The sequence below is a fragment of the Palaemon carinicauda genome, chromosome 5, assembly GCF_036898095.1.
Source record: "Palaemon carinicauda isolate YSFRI2023 chromosome 5, ASM3689809v2, whole genome shotgun sequence".
In the NCBI taxonomy this organism is placed as follows: Eukaryota; Metazoa; Arthropoda; class Malacostraca; order Decapoda; family Palaemonidae; genus Palaemon; species Palaemon carinicauda.
Window position 1 is genome coordinate 116716324 of NC_090729.1, and position 22500 is coordinate 116738823.

Genomic DNA, 22500 nt, shown 5'->3' on the forward strand with positions numbered 1-22500 from the left:
TATCTGATAGTTTTTCAACTCCTGTGGTACCCCTAATTACTTCGTTCCGTATGTTATCTCTTCTTGTCACCCCACACATCCATCTCAACATTCTCATCTCTGCCACATCCAGTTTCTTCTCTTCCGTCTTCTTTATTGCCCATTATGTTAAATAAGTCTACCATACCTTCCCCTCCCCCACCCCCTCTCCCACGTTCTTTAATGCAAAGGGGCCGTGTAATGGACCCAACAAATTACCGCCAGCTATTATCTTAAAAAATTTTTACGGCGCAAATGACGAAAAGGTTTTATGCTAAAGGTTTCTCCCGCCCTCTCAGCATCCATATTGTGTCTCATGGTCAGATGGATAAGAACAGGCTAAGTAGGTTTATACAGAAGTAGAACAAGGGAATGGCGTGGCTCGGATTACCAAATATGTCTGGTTTCAAGAGCCTGAAGGAGACGAACGAAAAGGGTTTATTATTATTATTATTATTATTATTATTATAGTAGTAGTAGTAGTAGTAGTAGTAGTAGTAGTAGTAGTAGTAGTAGTAGTAGTAGTAGTAGTATTACTAGCTAAGCCACAACCCTAGTTGGTAAAGTAGGATGTTATAAGCCCAAGGGATCCGACAGGGGAAGAATAGAACAGTGAGTAAATGAAACAAATGAATAAATAAACTACAAGAAAAGTATAAGGGTTTATTATTATTATTATTATTATTATTATTATTATTATTATTATTATTATTATTATTACTAGCTAAGCCACAACCCTAGTTGGTAAAGTAGGATGTTATAAGCCCAAGAGCTCCGACAGGGGAAGAATAGAACAGTGAGTAAATGAAACAAATGAATAAATAAACTACAAGAAAAGTATAAGGGTTTATTATTATTATTATTATTATTATTATTATTATTATTATTATTATCTAAGCCACACCCTAGTTGGGAAAGTAGGATGTTATAAGCCCAAGAGCTCCGACAGGGGAAGAATAGAACAGTGAGTAAATGAAACAAATGAATAAATAAACTACAAGAAAAGTATAAGGGTTTATTATTATTATTATTATTATTATTATTACTAGCTCAGCCACAACCCTAGTTGGTAAAGTAGGATGTTATAAGCCCAAGGGCTCCGACAGGGGAAGAATAGAACAGTGAGTAAATGAAACAAAGAAATAAATAATCTTCAAGAAAAGTATAAGGGTTTATTATTATTATTATTATTGTTATTATTTTTATTATTATTATTATTATTGTTATTATTATTATTACTAGCTAAGCCACAACCCTAGTTGGGAAAGTAGGATGTTATAAGCCCAAGAGCTCCGACAGGGGAAGAATAGAACAGTGAGTAAATGAAACAAATGAATAAATAAACTACAAGAAAAGTATAAGGGTTTATTATTATTATTATTATTATTATTATTACTAGCTCAGCCACAACCCTAGTTGGTAAAGTAGGATGTTATAAGCCCGAGGGCTCCGACAGGGGAAAAATAGAACAGTGATTAAATGAAACAAAGAAACAAATAATCTACAAGAAAAATATTGAACAATTTAAATGAAATATTTTAAGAACAGTATCAATATTAAAACAGACCTTTCACATATAATCTATAGAATTAAAAAAAAAACACACACACACAAAGGGAGAGAAATAGAATATAAACTATAGAATTTTTTTAAAAACAATGAGAAAAATATAGAATAAATTGAAATAAAATATTTTAAAAACAGTAATAACATTAAAACATCTTTCATATATAAACTATAAAATCTCGAAAATAAACAAGAGGAAGATAAATTATATAAAAAAAAAAGTGTAACCGAGTGTACCCTCAAGCTAGAAAACTCTAATCCAAGACAATGGAAGATCATGGTACAGAGGCTATGCCACAAGGAAACGAGGTCAAACTAGAGGGTCACTCAATAGAGCGCAGACCTCCGCCAGGGCAGCTTATTTCTCGACATTTTGAACTTATTTTGGAAGTTTTGCTGCTCCTTGACCTTTGACCTTCCAAAATTTAATCATTTCTAGCTCTTTACTTAACAGTTTAAAATCCCTGCAAGTTTCACTATTAGAATTGTGACCGTATGGTTTATGACCGGAATTTGACCTTTTGCTTGACCTTGACCTTGGACTCGGCCTTGACATTCGACCTTAACATTTATTAATTAGCGTGGATTTCCATACACTTACATATGAACCAAGTTGGAAGTCTCTGTGACAACGATGTCCAAACTTATGGCTGATTACGTGAATTGGACATTTTGCTTTAACCTTGACATTTGACCTTTGACCTTGACCTTCCAAAATTTAATCAATTCAAGCTTTTTGCAATAACGGTTAATCCCTGCAAGTTTCATTACGATTAAAATTATGGCCAGGAATTTGTTCACAAATACACGCACACAAAAACACACAAACAGGGGGTAAAACATAACCTCCTTCCAACTTCATTGGCGGAGATAAAAGTAAATTCTGAACTTTTGCGTTGGGGAAACATAAGTATATTATTTGTTTCTCCCGAGGCGAGACGTGTTTTCTTAACCCTTAATATGATTCTTCCGGGGTTATTGTTCACGGAAGTCACGAGAGAGGGACAACGCTGATGATGGGTCTTTGTCTACGTTTTTTCTCTCTTGTGATGTTCAGCGTCTTTCTTGATTTTGTATCAGCAATGTTTTTTGTTTTTTTCCGTGCTGACTTTGACGAGAGAAAAGTAGAGGTTATGTTATTATTATTATTATTATTATTATTAATTTCTAAGCTACAACCCTAGTTGCAAAAGCAAAATGCTATAAGCCCAGGGGCCCCAACAGGGAAAATAGCCCATTGAGGAAAGGAAAAAAGGAAAAATAAAATATTTCAAGAACGGTAACAACATTAATATAAATATTTCCTATATAAACTATAAAAACTTTAACAAAACAAGAGGAAGAGAAATCAGATAGAATAGTGTGCCCGAGTGTACCCTCAAGCAAGAGAACTGTAACCCAAGACATTGGAAGACCATAGTACAGAGGCTATGGCACTACCCAAGACTAGAGAACAATGGTTTGATTTTGGAGTGTCCTCCTGGAAAAGCTGCTTGCCTTAGCTGAAGAGTCTTGTCTTTATGTTATATCACTATTGGATTTTTTTTTGCTGACTTTTACAGAAAGCATAAGATGTTGAATATTTTTCATCTACATCTTTCTGTATTTTTTATTTATATTTTTTTTTGCGCTGACTTTAACCAAAGAAAAGTATAGATAATGTTAACAATTTTTTCATGGCCGTCTTTCTCTATTTTATAACATTAATGGATTTTTTGCGCTAACTTTAACAGAAGAGAAAAGATAATGTTGAATATTTTTCATCACTATCTTTCTGTATTTTTTATATATATTTTTTGCGCTGATTTTAATTAAAGAAAATTAAAGATAATGTTGAAAGTTTTTCATATCTTTCTCTATTTTACCCAAATACGGCTAAGAACTATATTTTTATGGAGAATTTCCGATTAAAATTACGGCTTTTTTTTAACAGTGTATGGAAGTTAGTTTTAGAACTCAGCCACTGAGGGGAGGCAAGGCAGCCTCAACTTGGTGCTGGTCCCAAGCCCGGGTAAATGGGGAGGGTTGGCGCCAAGAAAGGCATCCGGCCATGAAAAATTAGCCAAAACCAATATGGCTAGCGGAGATTGTGAGATTAGAATTAATGCTAGGGTATATATATGATGAAGTGTGGGACAGAGGTAGATGGAGAACGCTGGCCAGAAACATCGACCCCACATAATGTTGGAAAAGATGCAGACAAAGAAGAAGAAGAAGAAGTATGGATGTTAGTTTTAGAGGGAAAGCAAAAAACAAACTCCTAAGAAAAGATAAAAAAAATAAATAAAAAAAAAAGTATTTCAGAGATGGGAAGAGAAAGAAAGAATAATTGAAAAAGAAAATAAAAAAAAACATAAAAAAAAAAGTATTTCGTTTCTTGGTATTAAAAGAAATTATTTATTTTTCTAAATAATTTCTTTTAATACCACGAAACGAAATACTTTTTTTTTAGTTTTTTTTTTCTTTCTTTTTCAATTATTCCTTCTCTCACTTCCCATCTCTGAAATACTTTTTTGTTATCTATTTTTAGAACTACATATTTACATTTAAAATTTATAATATATATATACATTATAGTATATTTACATGAATATTTTGTTATTTAACATAGGTATACTGTGTTTTCAATTGCAATTTTTACTATTTATTTAAATATGTTTTAAGAGAAAAAATATATTTAACATAGTTATACTGTGTTTACAATTGCAATTGTTACTATTTATCTAAATATGTTTTAAAATGAAAAAATATAAAAGTATATGTCGTATAGTCTGTGTGAATGTTTGTCCACATGTTTTCAAAATGTGGCTGAACCATCCCATAATATACATTGTTGTGTTTACCATATCTGGAATTATAATCTCGGGTTTGGTTTGAGATGAATTGTTTTTCAATGTATTGGCATTTTGTTACCTCCGCCAACGAAGTTGGAAGGAGGTTATGTTTTACCCAGTGCTTGTGTGTTTTTTGTATGTATGTTTGTTTGTGAATAGCTTCCTGACCGCAATTTTCATAATTGAGTAATGCAACTTGCAGAGATTAACTCTTATGTAAAAAGCTGGAAATGATAAAATTTTGGAAAGTCAAGGTCACGGTTCATATTTGAGTGTATGAAAATCCACGCTAATTAATACATGTTAAGGTCAAGGTCGAGCAAAAGGTCGAGAAATTAGCTGCCGCGGTGGAGGTCTGCGTTTTACTGAGTGCTCATATAGTCTCTTTATGTTTTTGTTTCCTGGGTTTATCGTATATAATTAGTTGCCTACCATTTTAGAAACTATAAGTAATAAAATCTTTCTTCTTTTCCATATAAAAAATATTAAAATTACTTACCCAGACAGACACACAGACAGACAGGAAAAGTTTGGAAATGAGTTAAATTACTTGGCAAGGTAGACAGACAGGGAACGTTTGGCTCTTTATATGTTTATTATCTTGATATGTCATAAACTATTAGCTGCTAACATTTAATACAATATATATAAGAAAATTGTACTTTTCAATAAAAGAAATATTAAAATTACTTAGCCAGACAGACAGGAAATATGTGGAAATAAGAACTTTTGAAGTTCCACATATTCAATTAATTAGATCTCTAACATTTTAGAAACCCTAAGTAAGAAAATCGTTCTTTTCAATAAAGGAAATATTAAAATTACTTACCCAGACAGATAGACAGACAAGAAAAGTTTGAAAATAAGAACCTCTGAAGTTCTACAGATTCAATTAATTAGTTGTCTAACATTTTAGAAACCCTAAGTAAGAAAATCTCAATTATTTAGCTGTCTAACATTTTAGAAACCCTAAGTAAGAAAATCTCAATTAATCAGCTGTCTAACATTTTAGAAACCCTAAGTAAGAAAATCTCAATTAATTAGCTGTCTAACATTTTAGAAACCCTAAGTAAGAAAATCTCAATTAATCAGCTGTCTAACATTTTAGAAACCCTAAGTAAGAAAATCTCAATTAATTAGCTGTCTAACATTTTAGAAACCCTAAGTAAGAAAATCTCAATTATTTAGCTGTCTAACATTTTAGAAACCCTAAGTAAGAAAATCTCAATTAATTAGCTGTCTAACATTTTAGAAACCCTAAGTAAGAAAATCTCAATTAATTAGCTGTCTAACATTTTAGAAACCCTAAGTAAGAAAATCTCAATTAATTAGCTGTCTAACATTTTAGAAACCCTAAGTAAGAAAATCTCAATTAATTAGCTGTCTAACATTTTAGAAACCCTAAGTAAGAAAATCTCAATTATTTAGCTGTCTAACATTTTAGAAACCCTAAGTAAGAAAATCTCAATTATTTAGCTGTCTAACATTTTAGAAACCCTAAGTAAGAAAATCTCAATTAATTAGCTGTCTAACATTTTAGAAACCCTAAGTAAGAAAATCTCAATTAATTAGCTGTCTAACATTTTAGAAACCCAAAGTAAGAAAATCGTTCTTTTCAATAAAGGAAATATTAGAATTACTTACCCAGACACACAGACATAGAGGAAGAGTTTAGAAAATACCCAGGACAATTGAGTCTCGAATTCTCATTCAATTTTCTGACAAAACGATTTGTGTGCAACTCCACTCTTTTTTTTTTTCATCATTATTCACTGATGAATATGCATGAGTATTTAGCATTCGTGATGAAAAACTCGTCGATTGTGTTTGATCGCTTCGATGATGGTTGTAGGTTCGTGCTTTAAATCGTTGATGACATTTTTGCCGATGAGGCATAAACGAATCATGAAGTTGACTTCAGCTTTGTATGTGAAGATCGTCGTGTTTGACATTCTCTTGATATTATTATTATTATTATTATTATTATTACTACTACTACTACTAGTACTACTACTACTAGTACTACTACTACTACCACCCTAGTTGGAAAGCAGGTTGCTATAAGCCCAAGGGCACCAATAGGGAAAAATAGCCCAGTGAGGAAATGAATTTAGGAAATAAACAAACTACAAGAGAACTACTACTACTACTACTACTACTACTACTACTACTACTACCCTAGCTGGAAAAGCAGATTGCTATAAGCCCAAGGGCTCCAACTGGGAAAAATAGCCCAGTGAGGAAATTAATTAAGAAAATAAACAAACTACAAGAGAAGTATTATTATTATTATTATTATTATTATTATTATTATTATTATTATTATTATTATAATTATCTAAGCCACAACCCTAGTTGGAAAAGCCGAGTGCTATAAGCCCAAGGGCTCCAACAGGGAAAAATAACCCATTGAGGAAGGGAAATAACGAAATAAATAAATTACAAGAGAATTATTATTATTATTATTATTATTGTTATTATTATTATTATTATTATTATTATTATTATTATTATTATTATTAGCTAAGCTACAACCCTAGTTGGAAAATCAGGACGTTATAAGCCCAAGGGCTCCCACAGGCAAAAATGGCCCAGTCAGAAAAGTAAATAAGGAAATAGACAAATTACAAGAGAAGTAATGAACAATTAAAATTAGAATATTTTTAGAACTAACAACATTGATTTATATCTATCATATATAGTCTATAAAATCTTCAAATGAAAAACAAGAGGAACAGAAACAAGATAAAATAGTGTTTCCCGAATGTACCCTCAAGCAAGAGCACTCTTGTTGGTATCATATTTTATCTTTAGCTCTTCATTGGTTACTATTTATTCTTTAATATACTCTTGTGTAATTTATTCTGGCTTGTTAGAATCCACTTTAATGAAATAAAAAGATAGAAATAGGCTTAAAAAATTAATAATTGTGAACTTTATTCTTTTAATTCTTTCTCTTTATAAGTTACTATATCCTCCCATATATGTCATGCAGAATTTGTTTCATTTATAGACTTTGTTTTTCTGTTAATTAATTCCTATTTCTTCTTTTTTTTTGCAGCTTATCTCTTGGTCTTGCCATCGTCTTCTCTGCTGATAAGTCGCATTCTGGAAGAGGCCGAAAAGGAAGGGGTGACCCGCCTAGCCGCCTTCATCATCATAGACCCTTTCTACGCCCCTTCGCCCATCCCTACTGCGCCCTCGGCGTCCGTGCCATCAGGACCCTTCGCCAGTGCCAGCCATCAAAACTTTTCCCATCCTAAACCCACTCCTACCGACTTTCCCCGCCATAACACCTCCCGTCGCAGTCTGATCGCCTCAGAGCTCAGAGTCAGGAGATTTCAGAGTCCTAGACAACTCGTCAATACATCCTTCGAAGCCACCAGGTCTGTCATGATTTTGTCTCCGGTTACAAAGGGCCCACCGACGCCGACGTCGCAGCTCCATCCCCTAAATCCCCCTGCCTCAGAAGGGGAAGAGAGCCCACTGTCTGTAAAGGGGAAGGACGACCAAGAGCAGAGCCTCGGTCCCAAGGACACGAGTGGGAAATCGGAAAGCAAAGCTCATAGCCAAATAGAAGTATCGACTTCGTCGTCCCCGAATCATTCGACGATACCTGAGGTAAGCTCTGATCGATTTTGATGTCGCTGGAGGGGGATTATTTATCTTTTTCCTTTACTTATTCTTCTTCTTTCCCCACCGCCATCCTTACGTTAAGGGGTCGGCTACCTTATGCGCCCTCTCCAATGTCTTCGATCAAAGGCGTCCTCTTCCACCAAACCTCTTCTCTCCATATCATCCTTCACCTTATCTCGTCACCTACTCTCTCTCTCTCTCTCTCTCTCTCTCTCTCTCTCTCTCTCTCTCTCTCTCTCTCTTCTTCTTCTTCTTCTTCTTCTGCTTCTTCTTCTTCTTTTCCATAGTTATCCCTACATTAAGGGGTCGGTTTCCTGATGAGCCCTCTCCAATACCTTCTATCAAAGGCATCCTCTTCCACCAAACCTCTTCACTCCATATCATCTTTCACCCTATATTCTTTCCTACTATTATCCCTACATTAAGGGGTTGGTTGCCTGATGTGCCCTCTCCAATGCCTTATATCAAAGGGATCCTCTTTGACCAAACCTCTTCTCTCTATATCATCCTTCATCCTATCTTCTTCCCCATCTTTATCCCTACATTAAGGGGTCGTTTGCCTGATGCGCCCTCTCTAATGCCTTCTAGCAAAGGGATCCTCTTCTACCAAGCCTCTTCTCTCTATATCATCCTTCACCCTATTTTCTTTCCTATTATTATCCCTACATTAAGGGGTCGTTTGCCTGGTCCGCTCTCTCCAATACCTTCTATTAAAGGGATCCTCTTTCACCAAACCTCTTCTCTCCATATCATCCTTCACCCTATCTTCTTCCCTACTATTATTCCTACATTAAGGGGTCGGTTGCCTGATGTGCCCTCTCCAATACCTTCGGTCGTCAAAGGCATCTTCTTCTATCAAAAGGAATCTACTTAATGTTAGAGATTTTTAGAAAAAAACAATGCATATGATGTTATACATTCTCATTGTGTTTTTGATATTTTCTTCCTTATAAGTTCATTTTACTAAATGCCTTTTACAATTTATTCTTCAGTGTTGAATTATGCTACAATTTATTTAATATTTATATTTTACTTAATCGACTTAGTAACCGAGACTTTTTAGTCAGTAATTTTAACGTTTTTATAACTCACTAGATTGAATCCCTCGTCAGGCTGGGAGGAGCGAAGAGAGGAAAAGTTCCCTTTTGTTCTCTTTTTATTTTATGTCGGGGGAAGTACCCTGGTAAATAGATAGAGACTTTATTTTTCTACCATATTATTCTGGTCTTTCAATTATGTCCGAATCTAAGCCCGAATTCAATGGGCTTTGGTGTAAAGCCCAATTAGACCCTTATCTGTAGCCGTAAAGCCTAATTAGGTCCTAAAAGAGTTGATTACAAGAACCAATTATAGAAGGGGATATCCTTCCTGCCTCTCTTTTCATCAAGAGCAGAGATGACATCTATAGATATGCCTGGGTAATTAGTACACCCAATTGAATGAGTGATTAAACAGCGTTTGAGAAGAGCCAGCTCTTTGCTGTACTGAAAGGGGGGGTGGGGGTTTAATGAGCTGTCTCAAAGCTCACTCAGACTTTTAAATGGATTTTCTTTTTATAGTATATGTATGAAAGATCTAATCTAATGTTGTTACTGTTCTTTAAATATTGTATTTTGATTTTTTATTACTTTTTTGTATTTTATTTATTTCTTTATTTCCTTTCCTCTCTGGGCTATTTTCCCCATTTGAGCCCTTGGGATTATAGCATCTTGCTTTTCCAGCTAGGGTTATAGTTTAGCTAATAATAATAATAATAATAATAATAATAATAATAATAATAACAATAATAATAATAATAATAAATGGGAGTGTTATGCTTTTAAGTCTTCTATGATTGATTTTTTTAATTATTTTCTTTGGTCTTTGTTTAATTCATTCCAATGAGTTATTCTTTCCCTGTTGGAGCCCTTGGGCTTATAGCATCTTGCTTTTCCAACTAGGGTTGTAGCTTAGTTAGTAATAATAATAATAATAATAATAATAATAATAATAATAATAATAATAATAATAATAATAATAATAATAATAATAATAATTCAAGAAATTTTCCGCATCTTCCTTTTTTCTAATATTATAAACGTATCATCTACGCATCTTTTGTAGTAAATTGGCTTGAAAGATACGTAGATGATACATTTATAATATTGAAAAAGAACGAAGATGCGGAAATGTTTTTGAATTGCATGACTTTACAACATCCAAAAATCAAATTTACGATTGAAAAAGAACAGGATAATCAAATCTCCTTTTTAGATATTTTTATAATAATAATAGTGGTATACAATGGAAATTGAATTGTGTAAAGATGCTATTTTACATTTGAAGAATAAGTATTTAAGTAAAATAAGTATTAAAGTTCCATTAACAGGAATTTTCACTGGCCTTCTCCATCATGAGGCTCAATACTGCACAGTATTCTAGAAGTTTTATTCCAGCTGTTACCAAGTTGTGGAATGATCTTCCTAATCGGGTAGTTGAATCAGTAGAACTTCAAAAGTTCAAAGTTGGAGCAAATGTTTTCATGTTGACCAAGCTGACATGATTCTTTTTATAGTTTATATATGACATATCTGTTTTTAACGTTGTTAATAGTTTATAGAGGACATATCTGTTTTGACGTTGTTACTGTTTTTAGAAGGATTTATTGTTAATTTATTTCCTTATTTCCTTTCCTCACTGGCCTATCTTTCCCTATTGGAGCCCTTGGGCTTATAGCTTCTTGCTTGATTGACGTGAGATCTAAAGACACCACATTGGTTTAAGTAGACCCTACATAACCCAATTCATTGTTCTTGTTATTCATAACCTCGTCTAAGAGATTGAATTCCTATGGCAAGAAATGTTTCGGTGTTTAGACTCTACCTGAAAATATTTAGCGTCGCTTCGTTGAGAAAAATCTTACTACCTCCGCTAATGACGTTGGAAGGAGGTTATGTTTTCACCCCTTGTTTGTGTGTGTGTATGTGTTTGTTTGTGAATAGCTTCCTGGCGACAATTTTAATTATAGAGTAATGAAACTTGCAGGGATTAACTATTATGTAAAAAGCTGGAAATTATTAAATTTTGGAAAGTTTAAGCTCTTTAATATACTTAAAGAAAATTTATAAAGAAAAAACAATTAAATTATGTTAGAAACAACATTAAGGGTTTCTGAATAATTACTTTATTCAATAAGTCTCTAAAATGGCACGATACTCAAAAAATAAAACTAGAGGGGCACTCAGTAGAGCGCAGACCACCGCCTCGGCAGCTTATTTCTGTACCTTGACCTTTGACCTTAACATGTATTAATTAGTGTGGATTTTCGTACACTCAAATATGAACCAAGTTTGAAGTTTCTGTGACAACGATGTCTAAACTTCTGGCTGATTACGTGAATTGGACATTTTCCTTGACCTTTGACCTTGACCTTTCAAAATTTAATCATTTCCACCCTTTTACATAACAGTTAATCCCTGCAATGCAAGTTTCATTACCCTACGATTAGATTTGTGGACAGGAAGCTGTTCACAAATAAACACACACACGCACATAAACAAACTCACAAACAGGGGTTAAAACATAACCTCATCCAACTTCGTTGGCGGAAGTAAATATATATAGATGGCGTTAGCTTTAGGCGAGGAAGCAGGAGCAATGTGAGTTAATGCTATCGTGATAACTTCGTCAGGAGACTTTCTGAGAAGACGCCATTTCTGGCCTCTTGGAGAAGAAGAAGAAGAAGAAGAAGAAGGGAAATTGACGGAGTCTTACTCTGGCGGAACAGGACGATTTGGCGCCGACTCTTTGGCGCTGACGATTTGGCGCCGCCATTTTGGCGATAGACAGTTTGGCACTCATTGTTTTGGCGATGAGCTGTTTTGGCGCCAAGAAACAAACTTAAGGACTTGGAGTTTGCCACGAAGTTCTAGCATGAGAACTTTTTCTTTTTTTCTTTTCAAAGGGTGAAATTTAATTATATTGTTGGTTCATTGTACGGATTTCCTTTTTTATTTTTCTATAATAATAATAATAATAATAATAATAATAATAATAATAAAAAGAAGAATGATATTATTATTATTATTATTATTATTATTATTATTATTATTATTATTATTATTATTACTTGCTAAGCTACAACCCTAGTTGGAAAAGCAGGATTTCATGTGCCCCAACAGGGAAAGTAGCCCAGTGAGGAAAGGGAACAAGGAAAAATAAAATATTTTAAGATTAGTAACAACATCAAAATAAATATTTCCTATATAAACCATAAACACCTTAACAAAACAAGAGGAAGAGAAATTAGATGAAATAGTGTGCCCTAGTGTACCCTCAAGCAAGAGAACTCTAACCCAAGACAGTGGCGCTACCGAAGACTAGAAAACAATGATTTGATTTTAGAGTTTCCTTCTCCTAGAAGAGCTACTTACCCTAGCTAAAGAGTCTCTTCTACCCTTACCAAGAGGAAAGTGGCCACGAAACAATTGCAGTGCAGTAACCCCTTAGATGAAGAAGAACTGTTTAGTAATCTCAGTGTTGTCAGGTGTATAAGGACAGAGGAGCATCTGTAAAGAATAGGCCAGACTATTCGGTGCATGTGTAGGTAAAGGGAAAGTGAACCTTAACCAGAGAGAAGGATCCAATGTAGTACTGTCTGGCCAGTCAAAGGACCCCATAACTCTCAAGCGGTAGTATCTCAACGGGGGTTGGTGCCTTGGCCAACCTACTACCATCTAAAATAAGAATAATAATTAATTATATTAATAATTATTATTATTATTATTGTTATTATTATATTATTATTATTATTATTATTATCATCATTATTATTATTATTATAAAGGCCTCCCATACCTCAATAACATATTTTTATTAATATTGTTATTATTATAATTATTATTATTGTTAGTGTTGTTGTTTTACTGTTTGGTTACATTATAATCCTGGTATATTTTCTACATATTTAAAAAAAAATAGCAATTATATTACATGCGCTGCCTCTAGAGTACTATTCAATTGGCAGGATAAATCTGTTCGGCAATCAACATGAATACTTTCATAAATGAGAAATTGACATCTGCTCAAAGTCATACTAAATAGGTCAAAGGTCAAATAGGAATACTAGCTAGTTCATTACTCTAGGTAGTAGGTTGGCCAGAGCACCAGCCACCCGTTGCGATACTACCGCTAGAGAGTTATGGGGTCCTTTGACCGGCCAGACAGTACTACATTAGATCCTTCTCTCTGGTTACGGTTCATTTTCCATTTGCCTACACATACACCGAATAGTCTGGCCTATTCTTTACATATTCTCCTCTGTTCCTCATACACCTGACAACATTGAGATTACCAAACAATTCTTCTTCACCCAAGGGGTTAACTACTATACTGTAATCGGTCAGTGGCTACTTTCCTCTTGGTAAGGGTAGAAGAGACTCTTTAGCTATGGTAAGCAGCTCTTCTAGGAGAAGGACACTCCATAATCAAAGCATTGTTCTCTGGTCTTGAGTAGTGCCATAACCTCTGTACCATGGTCTTCCACTGCCTTGGGTTAGAGTTCTCTTACTTGAGGGTACACTCGGGCATACTGTTCTATCTTGTTTTTTCTCCTCTTGTCTTGTTATAGTTCATATAGGAAATATTTATTTTAATATTGTTGCTGTTCTTGAAATAATTAATTTTTTCCTCATTGGGCTGTTTTCCCTGTTGGAGGCCCTGGGCTTAAAGCATCCTGCTTTTCCAACTAGGGTTGCAGCTTAGCAAATAATAATAATAATAATAATAATAATTCACTGAGATAAACTATATATCTGTCCTAAAGCAGTTGTTTATAGGGTCAAGATTATTCTTGGATGTCAAAGATCGACGGTAGATGCCCTTGGGCTTATAGCATCTTGCTTTTGATGGTAATAATAATAATAATAATAATAATAATAATAATAATAATAATAATAATAATATTTTTGCAATTAACAACCTTTCGATTTATTATTAAAGATTATCTGAAATTTTTTCCTGTGTTCTTTCTCAAATTTACCTCATATTTCTATACCTATTCCCATTTCTTCTTCTTCTTCTTCTTCTTCTTCTCCTCCTTCCTCTCTCTCTCTCTCTCTCTCTCTCTCTCTCTCTCTCTCTCTCTCTCTCTCTCTCTCTCTCTCTCTCTCTCTCTCTCTCTCTCTCTCTCTCTTTTTTTTTTTTTTTTTTTTTTTTTTTTTTTTTTTTTTCTTTTTTGTAATGGAGCCAATATACTCAGCTTGAAATTCCTTATTTTTACTCCACATTTTTATTCATAATATATTGCAAACTTTTCTAATTTCCATTAGGTGGCGTTTTAAATTCTTCACTTTACTTCATTTTCTGAATTATTAATATTTTCATTTCATAATTCAAGTGGTCTCTATTCTGTATAAACCTCTGCCCCATCATTTCATCTCATCTTATTCGCCACCGATCTGGGTTCGCCTCTTATTTGCTTTGAAACATAATTCTGCATAATTTTGCCTCTCGTCAAAATTCGCCTTTGACTCGTCCTCCGTCCTTCCAGAAGGATAATCATAAAGGAGCGATGATTCAGGTCCCACGGGTATGATTTAAAGGTATAAATTGAGAGAGAGAGAGAGAGAGAGAGAGAGAGAGAGAGAGAGAGAGAGAGAGAGAGAGAGATTTTTGCTCAAGTCTGCTTCATCTAGGTCACTGAAGCGAGATTTGGCGATATTCAAATGTATAAATTGAGAGAGAGAGAGAGAGAGAGAGAGAGAGAGAGAGAGAGAGAGAGAGAGAGAGAGAGAGAGAGAGAGAGAGATATTTGCTCAAGTGCATCATCTAGGTCACCGGAGCGAGATTTTGCAAAATTTAAAAGTATAAAGAGAGAGAGAGAGAGAGAGAGAGAGAGAGAGAGAGAGAGAGAGAGAGAGAGAGAGAGAGAGATTTTTGCTCAAATGCATCATCTAGGTCACTGGAGCCACATCTTGCGACTTCCTCTGTATTCCTAAAATAGCGTTTTAACCCCACCTCCCCCCCACCCCCTACCCCCCCACCCCAACCCCCGACCTTCTTTCCTCCCGTATTTCGAGCGAATTTCAATTTTCATTTTACGTCAGAAAGGTTTTACCGTTTGCAACATTAAGGTTTTTTCTAATATTAAACTGCGTCCTCTTAAAGGTTTAAAGGTTTTTCTAATATTAATCTGTGTCCTCTTAAAGGTTTAAAGGTTTTTCTAATATTAATCTGTGTCCTCTTAAAGGTTTAAAGGTTTTTTTCTAATATTAAACTGCGTCCTCTTAAAGGTTTAAAGGTTTTTCTAATATTAATCTGTGTCCTCTTAAAGGTTTAAAGGTTTTTTTCTAATATTAATCTGTGTCCTCTTAAAGGTTTAAAGGTTTTTTCTAATATTAATCTGTGTCCTCTTAAAGGTTTAAAGGTTTTTTTCTAATATTAAACTGCGTCCTCTTAAAGGTTTAAAGGTTTTTCTAATATTAATCTGTGTCCTCTTAAAGGTTTAAAGGTTTTTCTAATATTAATCTGTGTCCTCTTAAAGGTTTAAAGGTTTTTTTCTAATATTAAACTGCGTCCTCTTAAAGGTTTAAAGGTTTTTCTAATATTAATCTGTGTCCTCTTAAAGGTTTAAAGGTTTTTCTAATATTAATCTGTGTCCTCTTAAAGGTTTAAAGGTTTTTTTCTAATATTAAACTGCGTCCTCTTAAAGGTTTAAAGGTTTTTCTAATATTAATCTGTGTCCTCTTAAAGGTTTAAAGGTTTTTTTCTAATATTAATCTGTGTCCTCTTAAAGGTTTAAAGGTTTTTTCTAATATTAATCTGTGTCCTCTTAAAGGTTTAAAGGTTTTTTTCTAATATTAAACTGCGTCCTCTTAAAGGTTTAAAGGTTTTTCTAATATTAATCTGTGTCCTCTTAAAGGTTTAAAGGTTTTTCTAATATTAATCTGTGTCCTCTTAAAGGTTTAAAGGTTTTTTTCTAATATTAAACTGCGTCCTCTTAAAGGTTTAAAGGTTTTTCTAATATTAATCTGTGTCCTCTTAAAGGTTTAAAGGTTTTTTTCTAATATTAATCTGTGTCCTCTTAAAGGTTTAAAGGTTTTTTTCTAATATGAAACTGCGTCCTCTTAAAGGTTTAAAGGTTTTTCTAATATTAATCTGTGTCCTCTTAAAGGTTTAAAGGTTTTTTTCTAATATTAAACTGCGTCCTCTTAAAGGTTTAAAGGTTTTTCTAATATTAATCTGTGTCCTCTTAAAGGTTTAAAGGTTTTTCTAATATTAATCTGTGTCCTCTTAAAGGTTTAAAGGTTTTTCTAATATTAATCTGTGTCCTCTTAAAGGTTTAAAGGTTTTTCTAATATTAAACTGCGTCCTCTTAAAGGTTTAAAGGTTTTTCTAATATTAATCTGTGTCCTCTTAAAGGTTTAAAGGTTTTTTTCTAATATGAAACTGCGTCCTCTTAAAGGTTTAAAGGTTTCTTTTCTAATATGAAACTGCGTCCTCTTAAAGGTTTAAAGGTTTCTTTTCTAATATGAAACTGCGTCCTCTTAAAGGTTTAAAGGTTTCTTTTCTAATATGAAACTGCGTCCTCTTAAAGGTTTAAAGGTTTTTTTTCTAATATGAAACTGCGTCCTCTTAAAGGTTTAAAGGTTTTTTTCTAATATGAAACTGCGTCCTCTTAAAGGTTTAAAGGTTTCTTTTCTAATATTAAACTTTGTCCTCTTAAAGGTTTAAAGGTTTTTATCTAATATTAAACTGCGTCCTCTTAAAGGTTTAAAGGGATTTTTCTAATATGAAACTGCGTCCTCTTAAAGGTTTAAAGGGATTTTTCTAATATGAAACTGCGTCCTCTTAAAGGTTTAAAGTTTTTTTTCTAATATTAAACTGCGTCCTCTTAAAGGTTTAAAGGGATTTTTCTAATATGAACCTGCGTCCTCTTAAAGGTTTAAAGGTTTTTTTCTAATATGAAACTGCGTCCTCTTAAAGGTTTAAAGGTTTTTTTCTAATATGAAACTGCGTCCTCTTAAAGGTTTAAAGGTTTTTTTCTAATATGAAACTGCGTCCTCTTAAAGGTTTAAAGGTTTTTTCTAATATGAAACTGCGTCCTCTTAAAGGTTTAAAGGTTTTTTTCTAATATGAAACTGCGTCCTCTTAAAGGTTTAAAGGTTTTTTTCTAATATGAAACTGCGTCCTCTTAAAGGTTTAAAGGTTTTTTTCTAATATTAAACTGCGTCCTCTTGAAGGTTTAAAGGTTTCTTTTCTAATATTAAACTGTGTCCTCTTGAAGGTTTAAAGGTTTTTCTAATATTAAACTGCGTCCTCTTAAAGGTTTAAAGGTTTTTCTAATATGAAACTGCGTCCTCTTAAAGGTTTAAAGGTTTTTTTCTAATATGAAACTGCGTCCTCTTAAAGGTTTAAAGGTTTTTTCTAATATGAAACTGCGTCCTCTTAAAGGTTTAAAGGTTTTTTTTTCTAATATTAAACTGCGTCCTCTTAAAGGTTTAAAGGTTTTTTTCTAATATTAAACTGTGTCCTCTTGAAGGTTTAAAGGTTTTTCTAATATTAAACTGCGTCCTCTTCAAGGTTTAAAGTTTTTTTCTAATATTAAACTGTGTCCTCTTGAAGGTTTAAAGGTTTTTTCTAATATTAAACTGCGTCCTCTGAAAGGTTTAAAGGTTTTTTTAATATTAAACTGTCTCTTATTAAAGGTTTAAAGGCCGCTGATGAATGGCAGCGTTGTCAATGACCTTCGTTGTCAGGATGCCAGAGAAATTGAAATAATTCATTCATGCATGAATGGCATAGGCAAGGGACAGTAACATTGCCATATCGAACTGGACAATTCCCCAGGGATAGACCTACAGGCTCCACCTAACCACCATTCCTTAGCTCACAAGGATGGTGAGGTTGTAGACACTAAAGAAACTAACGAGTTTGAGCGGGACTCGAACCCCAGTCTGTCGTTCAACAGTCAGGGACGTTATCACACCGGCCACTATTCACCAGAGATTGGTCAAATAACGTAAAGTACTAATTAAAGTCGGTGTGTCATGCATAACTAAGGGACAATCGTCTAATAATGAAAGGTTATGGGTCAGGAAACTCTCTCTCTCTCTCTCTCTCTCTCTCTCTCTCTCTCTCTCTCTCTCTCTCTCTCTCTCTCTCTCTCTCTCTCTCTCTCTCCATAAGCGGGTAGGGGGTTTGAGGGAGCATTTAGGTCTATCAGTAATATATATATATATATATATATATATATATATATATATATATATATATATATACATACATATAATCCTGCTGCAAGTCTTGTTTCCATTTGTACTTAAACCTTTCGAATTTTCATTTAAGTCTGGTAAAGTCGGTAAGCTGCTTTGATTTCGTATCCGATTCCCCTGTGACAAGCTTTGGTCTCGTTGCTCCAGCATTCTTAAAAGGTTTGAAATCGGAAAGGTAACAACTCCCAGAGCCGACTATACTCAGACTGCATCTATAACGTTTAAAATCGCTTCCAGAAGACTAAAATTACTGCCAGATCTTTGCTCGGACAGCATCTCTTTTCTAAAAGGCAGAAAGGTACACAAATAATAAAAAAAAACTCTGAAATTAAGTAGTTTCTGTACTCCTATGGTGAAAGAGTTCGTGATACTTCTGCTGCAAAGGAGTTGATGTAGAGTTTTCAAAACTGGGACTAAACCTCTTGGCTAGTACTGTGTTAACCTGTTCTCCTAGCATTCGCATGACAGCAGATCGATCTCAGCCCTGAACCGTGAGTTTAAGCTGTTTACTGGGGAGGCCACTGCTGTGGTTGGGTACCACTGTGGGGGTGTTGGGCTTGCCCGACTGACGTTTTGGTGAGCATCTTTTCTGATAAGACTGGAACTGAAACCAGACACCTTTAACCTTTAAACAGTTAATTTATCCTGCCTATTCATCTGTCTTTAGTTTTCATATGCCAGATAGATTCCGGTATATCTATTTGTCCTTTTATATCTTTATTTTCTGTTTAATAGTGGAAACAAGCTTAAAGCAAGGCTTACTTCTTCCCAATCGTTATCCCTACATTAAGGGGTCGGTTGCCTGATGAGCCCTCTCCAATACCTTCTATCAAATTCATCCTGTTCCACCAAACCTCTTCTCTTCATATCATCCTTCACCTTATCTTCTTCCCCACATTTATGTACATTAAGGGTCGGTTGCCTAATGCGCCCTCCCCAATGCCTTCTATCAAAGGCATCCTCTTCCACCAAACCTCTTCTCTCCATATCATGCTTTACCTTATTTCACCATCTAATTCTCTGCCTCCCTCTTGATCGTCTCCCCCTAACAGGTTCCTCACAAGCCCTCCTCTCTCCCTCCCCACAATCCATCCTCTACACATGGCCACTCCATCTCAGTCGTGACACTCATCATCTCAGTAATCTTCACTACGCCTGCCATTCTTCTTATTTCATCATTTTCCAATCTTTCAAGCATTGATATTCCCATAATTTTGACGTTGTTAATAGTTTATATATGACATATCTATTTTGACGTTGTTACTGTTTTTAGAATGATTTATTGTTAGTTTGTTCCCATCATTTATTTATTTCCTTATTTCCTTTCCTCACTGGGCTATTTTTCCCTATTGGAGCCCTTGGGCTTATAGCATCTTGCTTTTCCAACTAGGGTTGTAGCTTGGCTAGTAATAATAATAATAATAATAATAATAATAATAATAATCCATGAGGCTTACTCGCCCACCTAGTTATGTTTATATTTGCAAACTACGTTCCCTGCATCTCGCCTCACAAAAGCTTGTAGTCTCGTGGCTCCAGCATTCTCTCTCCAGTAAAGTATTCCCGTTTCAGAAATTTAAAATTTGTACCCTGAGTGTGTCATACACGCTCATACACTCACGTTATTGTTTTGTATCTCTCACTGGCCCCCACACTGATAATGGAAACCTGTTTAAGCTTGCCATCGCATGTTTTATACTGTTTTGATTTTGTGTCCTGGCTCTCAACTGTCTGTATATAACCTCGCTGTCTTTTTTAATAAACATCACTTGCATTCAGTTCGCCTATCTGTTTGTACCTAACAACCTTCTCGCACAAATTAAACCTGTTTGTAGTAGCATATGTACCATTTTATCTAAACTTTTTATCATTTTCTTTTCCTCTCGTACCTTTTATTGAGTAATTCAGTGGTTCCTATATTTTTGCTGTATTTTCTTTTGAATTTTTATGCACTTTGTTTATTTATGGTTTTCTAGATCTAGAGTCCGTGTTTTATGTATCATTCCTTATTCTTACTCTTCTTCATTCTTCTCTTGTTATATTCTTTGAGATGTGTCTTTATTAATCATCCTTTACATATTTGCCATTTATTGTATGGACCGGTTTTCCTAAGATTTATTTCATACATTCTTTATACAATATATTTTCTTTTATATAATAGTTTTGTTTTCTTCGATCACTTGTGGGTTCACATCTATTTTTTCTTTAATATTTTTTATATTCTCACCAATTATAGTACTGTACATTTTTCGAAAGTTTTATTTGATAATTTATGCCAAAGCAATTTTGATATAATATCAGTGTTTCCTCAAGTCAATTGCGAATTCAGACATTTTTTTTATATTTATAATTTTTACATTTTCACCAATTATTGCACAGTACATTTTTTGGAAAGTTTATTTCATAATTTATGCCAAAGAAATTTTGTTATAGCATTGTTTTCTAAAGTCAATTGTGAAATCAATGCTATTTTTATATATATAATTTTTAAATTTTCACCAATTATTGTACAGTACATTGTTCGAAAGATTTATTTCATAATTTATGCCTAAGAAATTTGGGTATAATAGCATTGTTTCCTCAAGTCAATTGTTGATTCAAACCTATTTTTTTTCTTTTTAAAGTTTGCTTGTTTTTCAAACGTTTCATTTCATAATCTATGCCAAAGAAATTTTGTTATAACAGCTTTGTTTCCTGAAGTCAATTGTGGATTCAAACCTATTTTTTTTCTTTTTTAATGTTATAACAGCATTGTTTCTTGAAGTCAATTGTGGATTCAAACCTATTCTTTTTTTTCTAATTTTGTTACAACAGCATTGTTTCCTGAAGTCAATTGTGGATTCAAACCTATTTTTTTTCTTTTTTAATGCTATAACAGCATTGTTTCCTGAAGTCAATTGTGGATTCAAACCTATTCTTTTTTTTCTAATTTTGTTACAACAGCATTGTTTCCTGAAGTCAATTGTGGATTCAAACCTATTTTTGTTCTTTTTTAATGCTATAACAGCATTGTTTCCTGAAGTCAATTGTGGATTCAAACCTATTCTTTTTTTTCTAATTTTGTTACAACAGCATTGTTTCCTGAAGTCAATTGTGGATTCAAACCTATTTTTTTCTTTTTTAATGCTATAACAGCATTGTTTCCTGAAGTCAATTGTGGATTCAAACCTATTCTTTTTCTTTTTAAAGTTTGCTTATTTTTCAAACGTTTCATTTCATAATCTATGCCAAAGAAATTTTGTTATAACAGCTTTGTTTCATGAAGTCAATTGTGGATTCAAACCTATTTTTTTCTTTTTTAATGCTATAACAGCATTGTTTCCTGAAGTCAATTGTGGATTCAAACCTATTCTTTTTTTTTTTTAATCTTGTATAACTGGTTGTTTCAATTAAGCATTGTCTCCCTGGGAGCGTTAATCATCCAAGGACCAAAACTTTGCAAGTTGGCTTGAGTCCTTTCTAATCTTCTCTCCTCATTTCCGCTTGGAGGCAGAGCTAATTGTTGCTCTCGTGCAACCCTTAATTGTCCCATTGTACCTGGAGTGTTGTATTTGTGGACATTGCTGTGCATTCCTTTTCAGAGAGAGAAAGAGAAGAGAGAGAGAGAGAGAGAGAGAGAGAGAGAGAGAGAGAGAGAGAGAGAGAGAGAGAGGAGAGAGTAGTCTTACTATTTATATGCGAGTTCTTTGTGGCCCATGCATTACATGCTTTTCTCCCCTAAGCAGATATGCTTTTTATGTGTGTGTGTGAGAGAGAGAGAGAGAGAGAGAGAGAGAGAGAGAGAGAGAGAGAGAGAGAGAGAGAGAGAGAGAGAGAGAGAGAGAGGAGGGGGGGATGAGAGATTATAAATATCATCGTTTTTATGCTTTAATTTCAAGTTGAATATTCCATTGTTTTAATTCAAAGTTAGAAATTTCGAAAGGTGTCAATTGCACTGTGTGAGAGAGAGAGAGAGAGAGAGAGAGAGAGAGAGAGAGAGAGAGAGAGAGAGAGAGAGAGAGAGAAGACTTCTATCCTGCTATACTTTGCACTGGAAATAATAAAAGATGTTTGCGGTAATTTTTTTTTTTTTTTTTTTTTTTTTTTTTTTTTTTTTTTTTTTTTTTTTGCATTTATTCTATATATTTTTTTTCGTTTTTAGTTTTACCTGTTGTCTTACTAAAGTTCAAAACACTGAGCCGTACTATAGTCCA

General features: G+C 33.8%; 1 protein-coding gene across 2 annotated transcripts in view; it reads left to right on the forward strand.

Annotated features, from left to right (window-relative positions):
• LOC137641427 (uncharacterized) overlaps positions 1–22500 on the forward strand; it is a 193072-nt gene that overhangs the window by 66398 nt on the left and 104174 nt on the right. For both annotated transcript variants that reach the window (XM_068373966.1, XM_068373967.1), the window contains exon 4: positions 7480–8039. In XM_068373966.1, coding sequence (XP_068230067.1) covers positions 7480–8039 — 560 coding nt within the window. The remainder of the gene's footprint in view (positions 1–7479; positions 8040–22500) is intronic.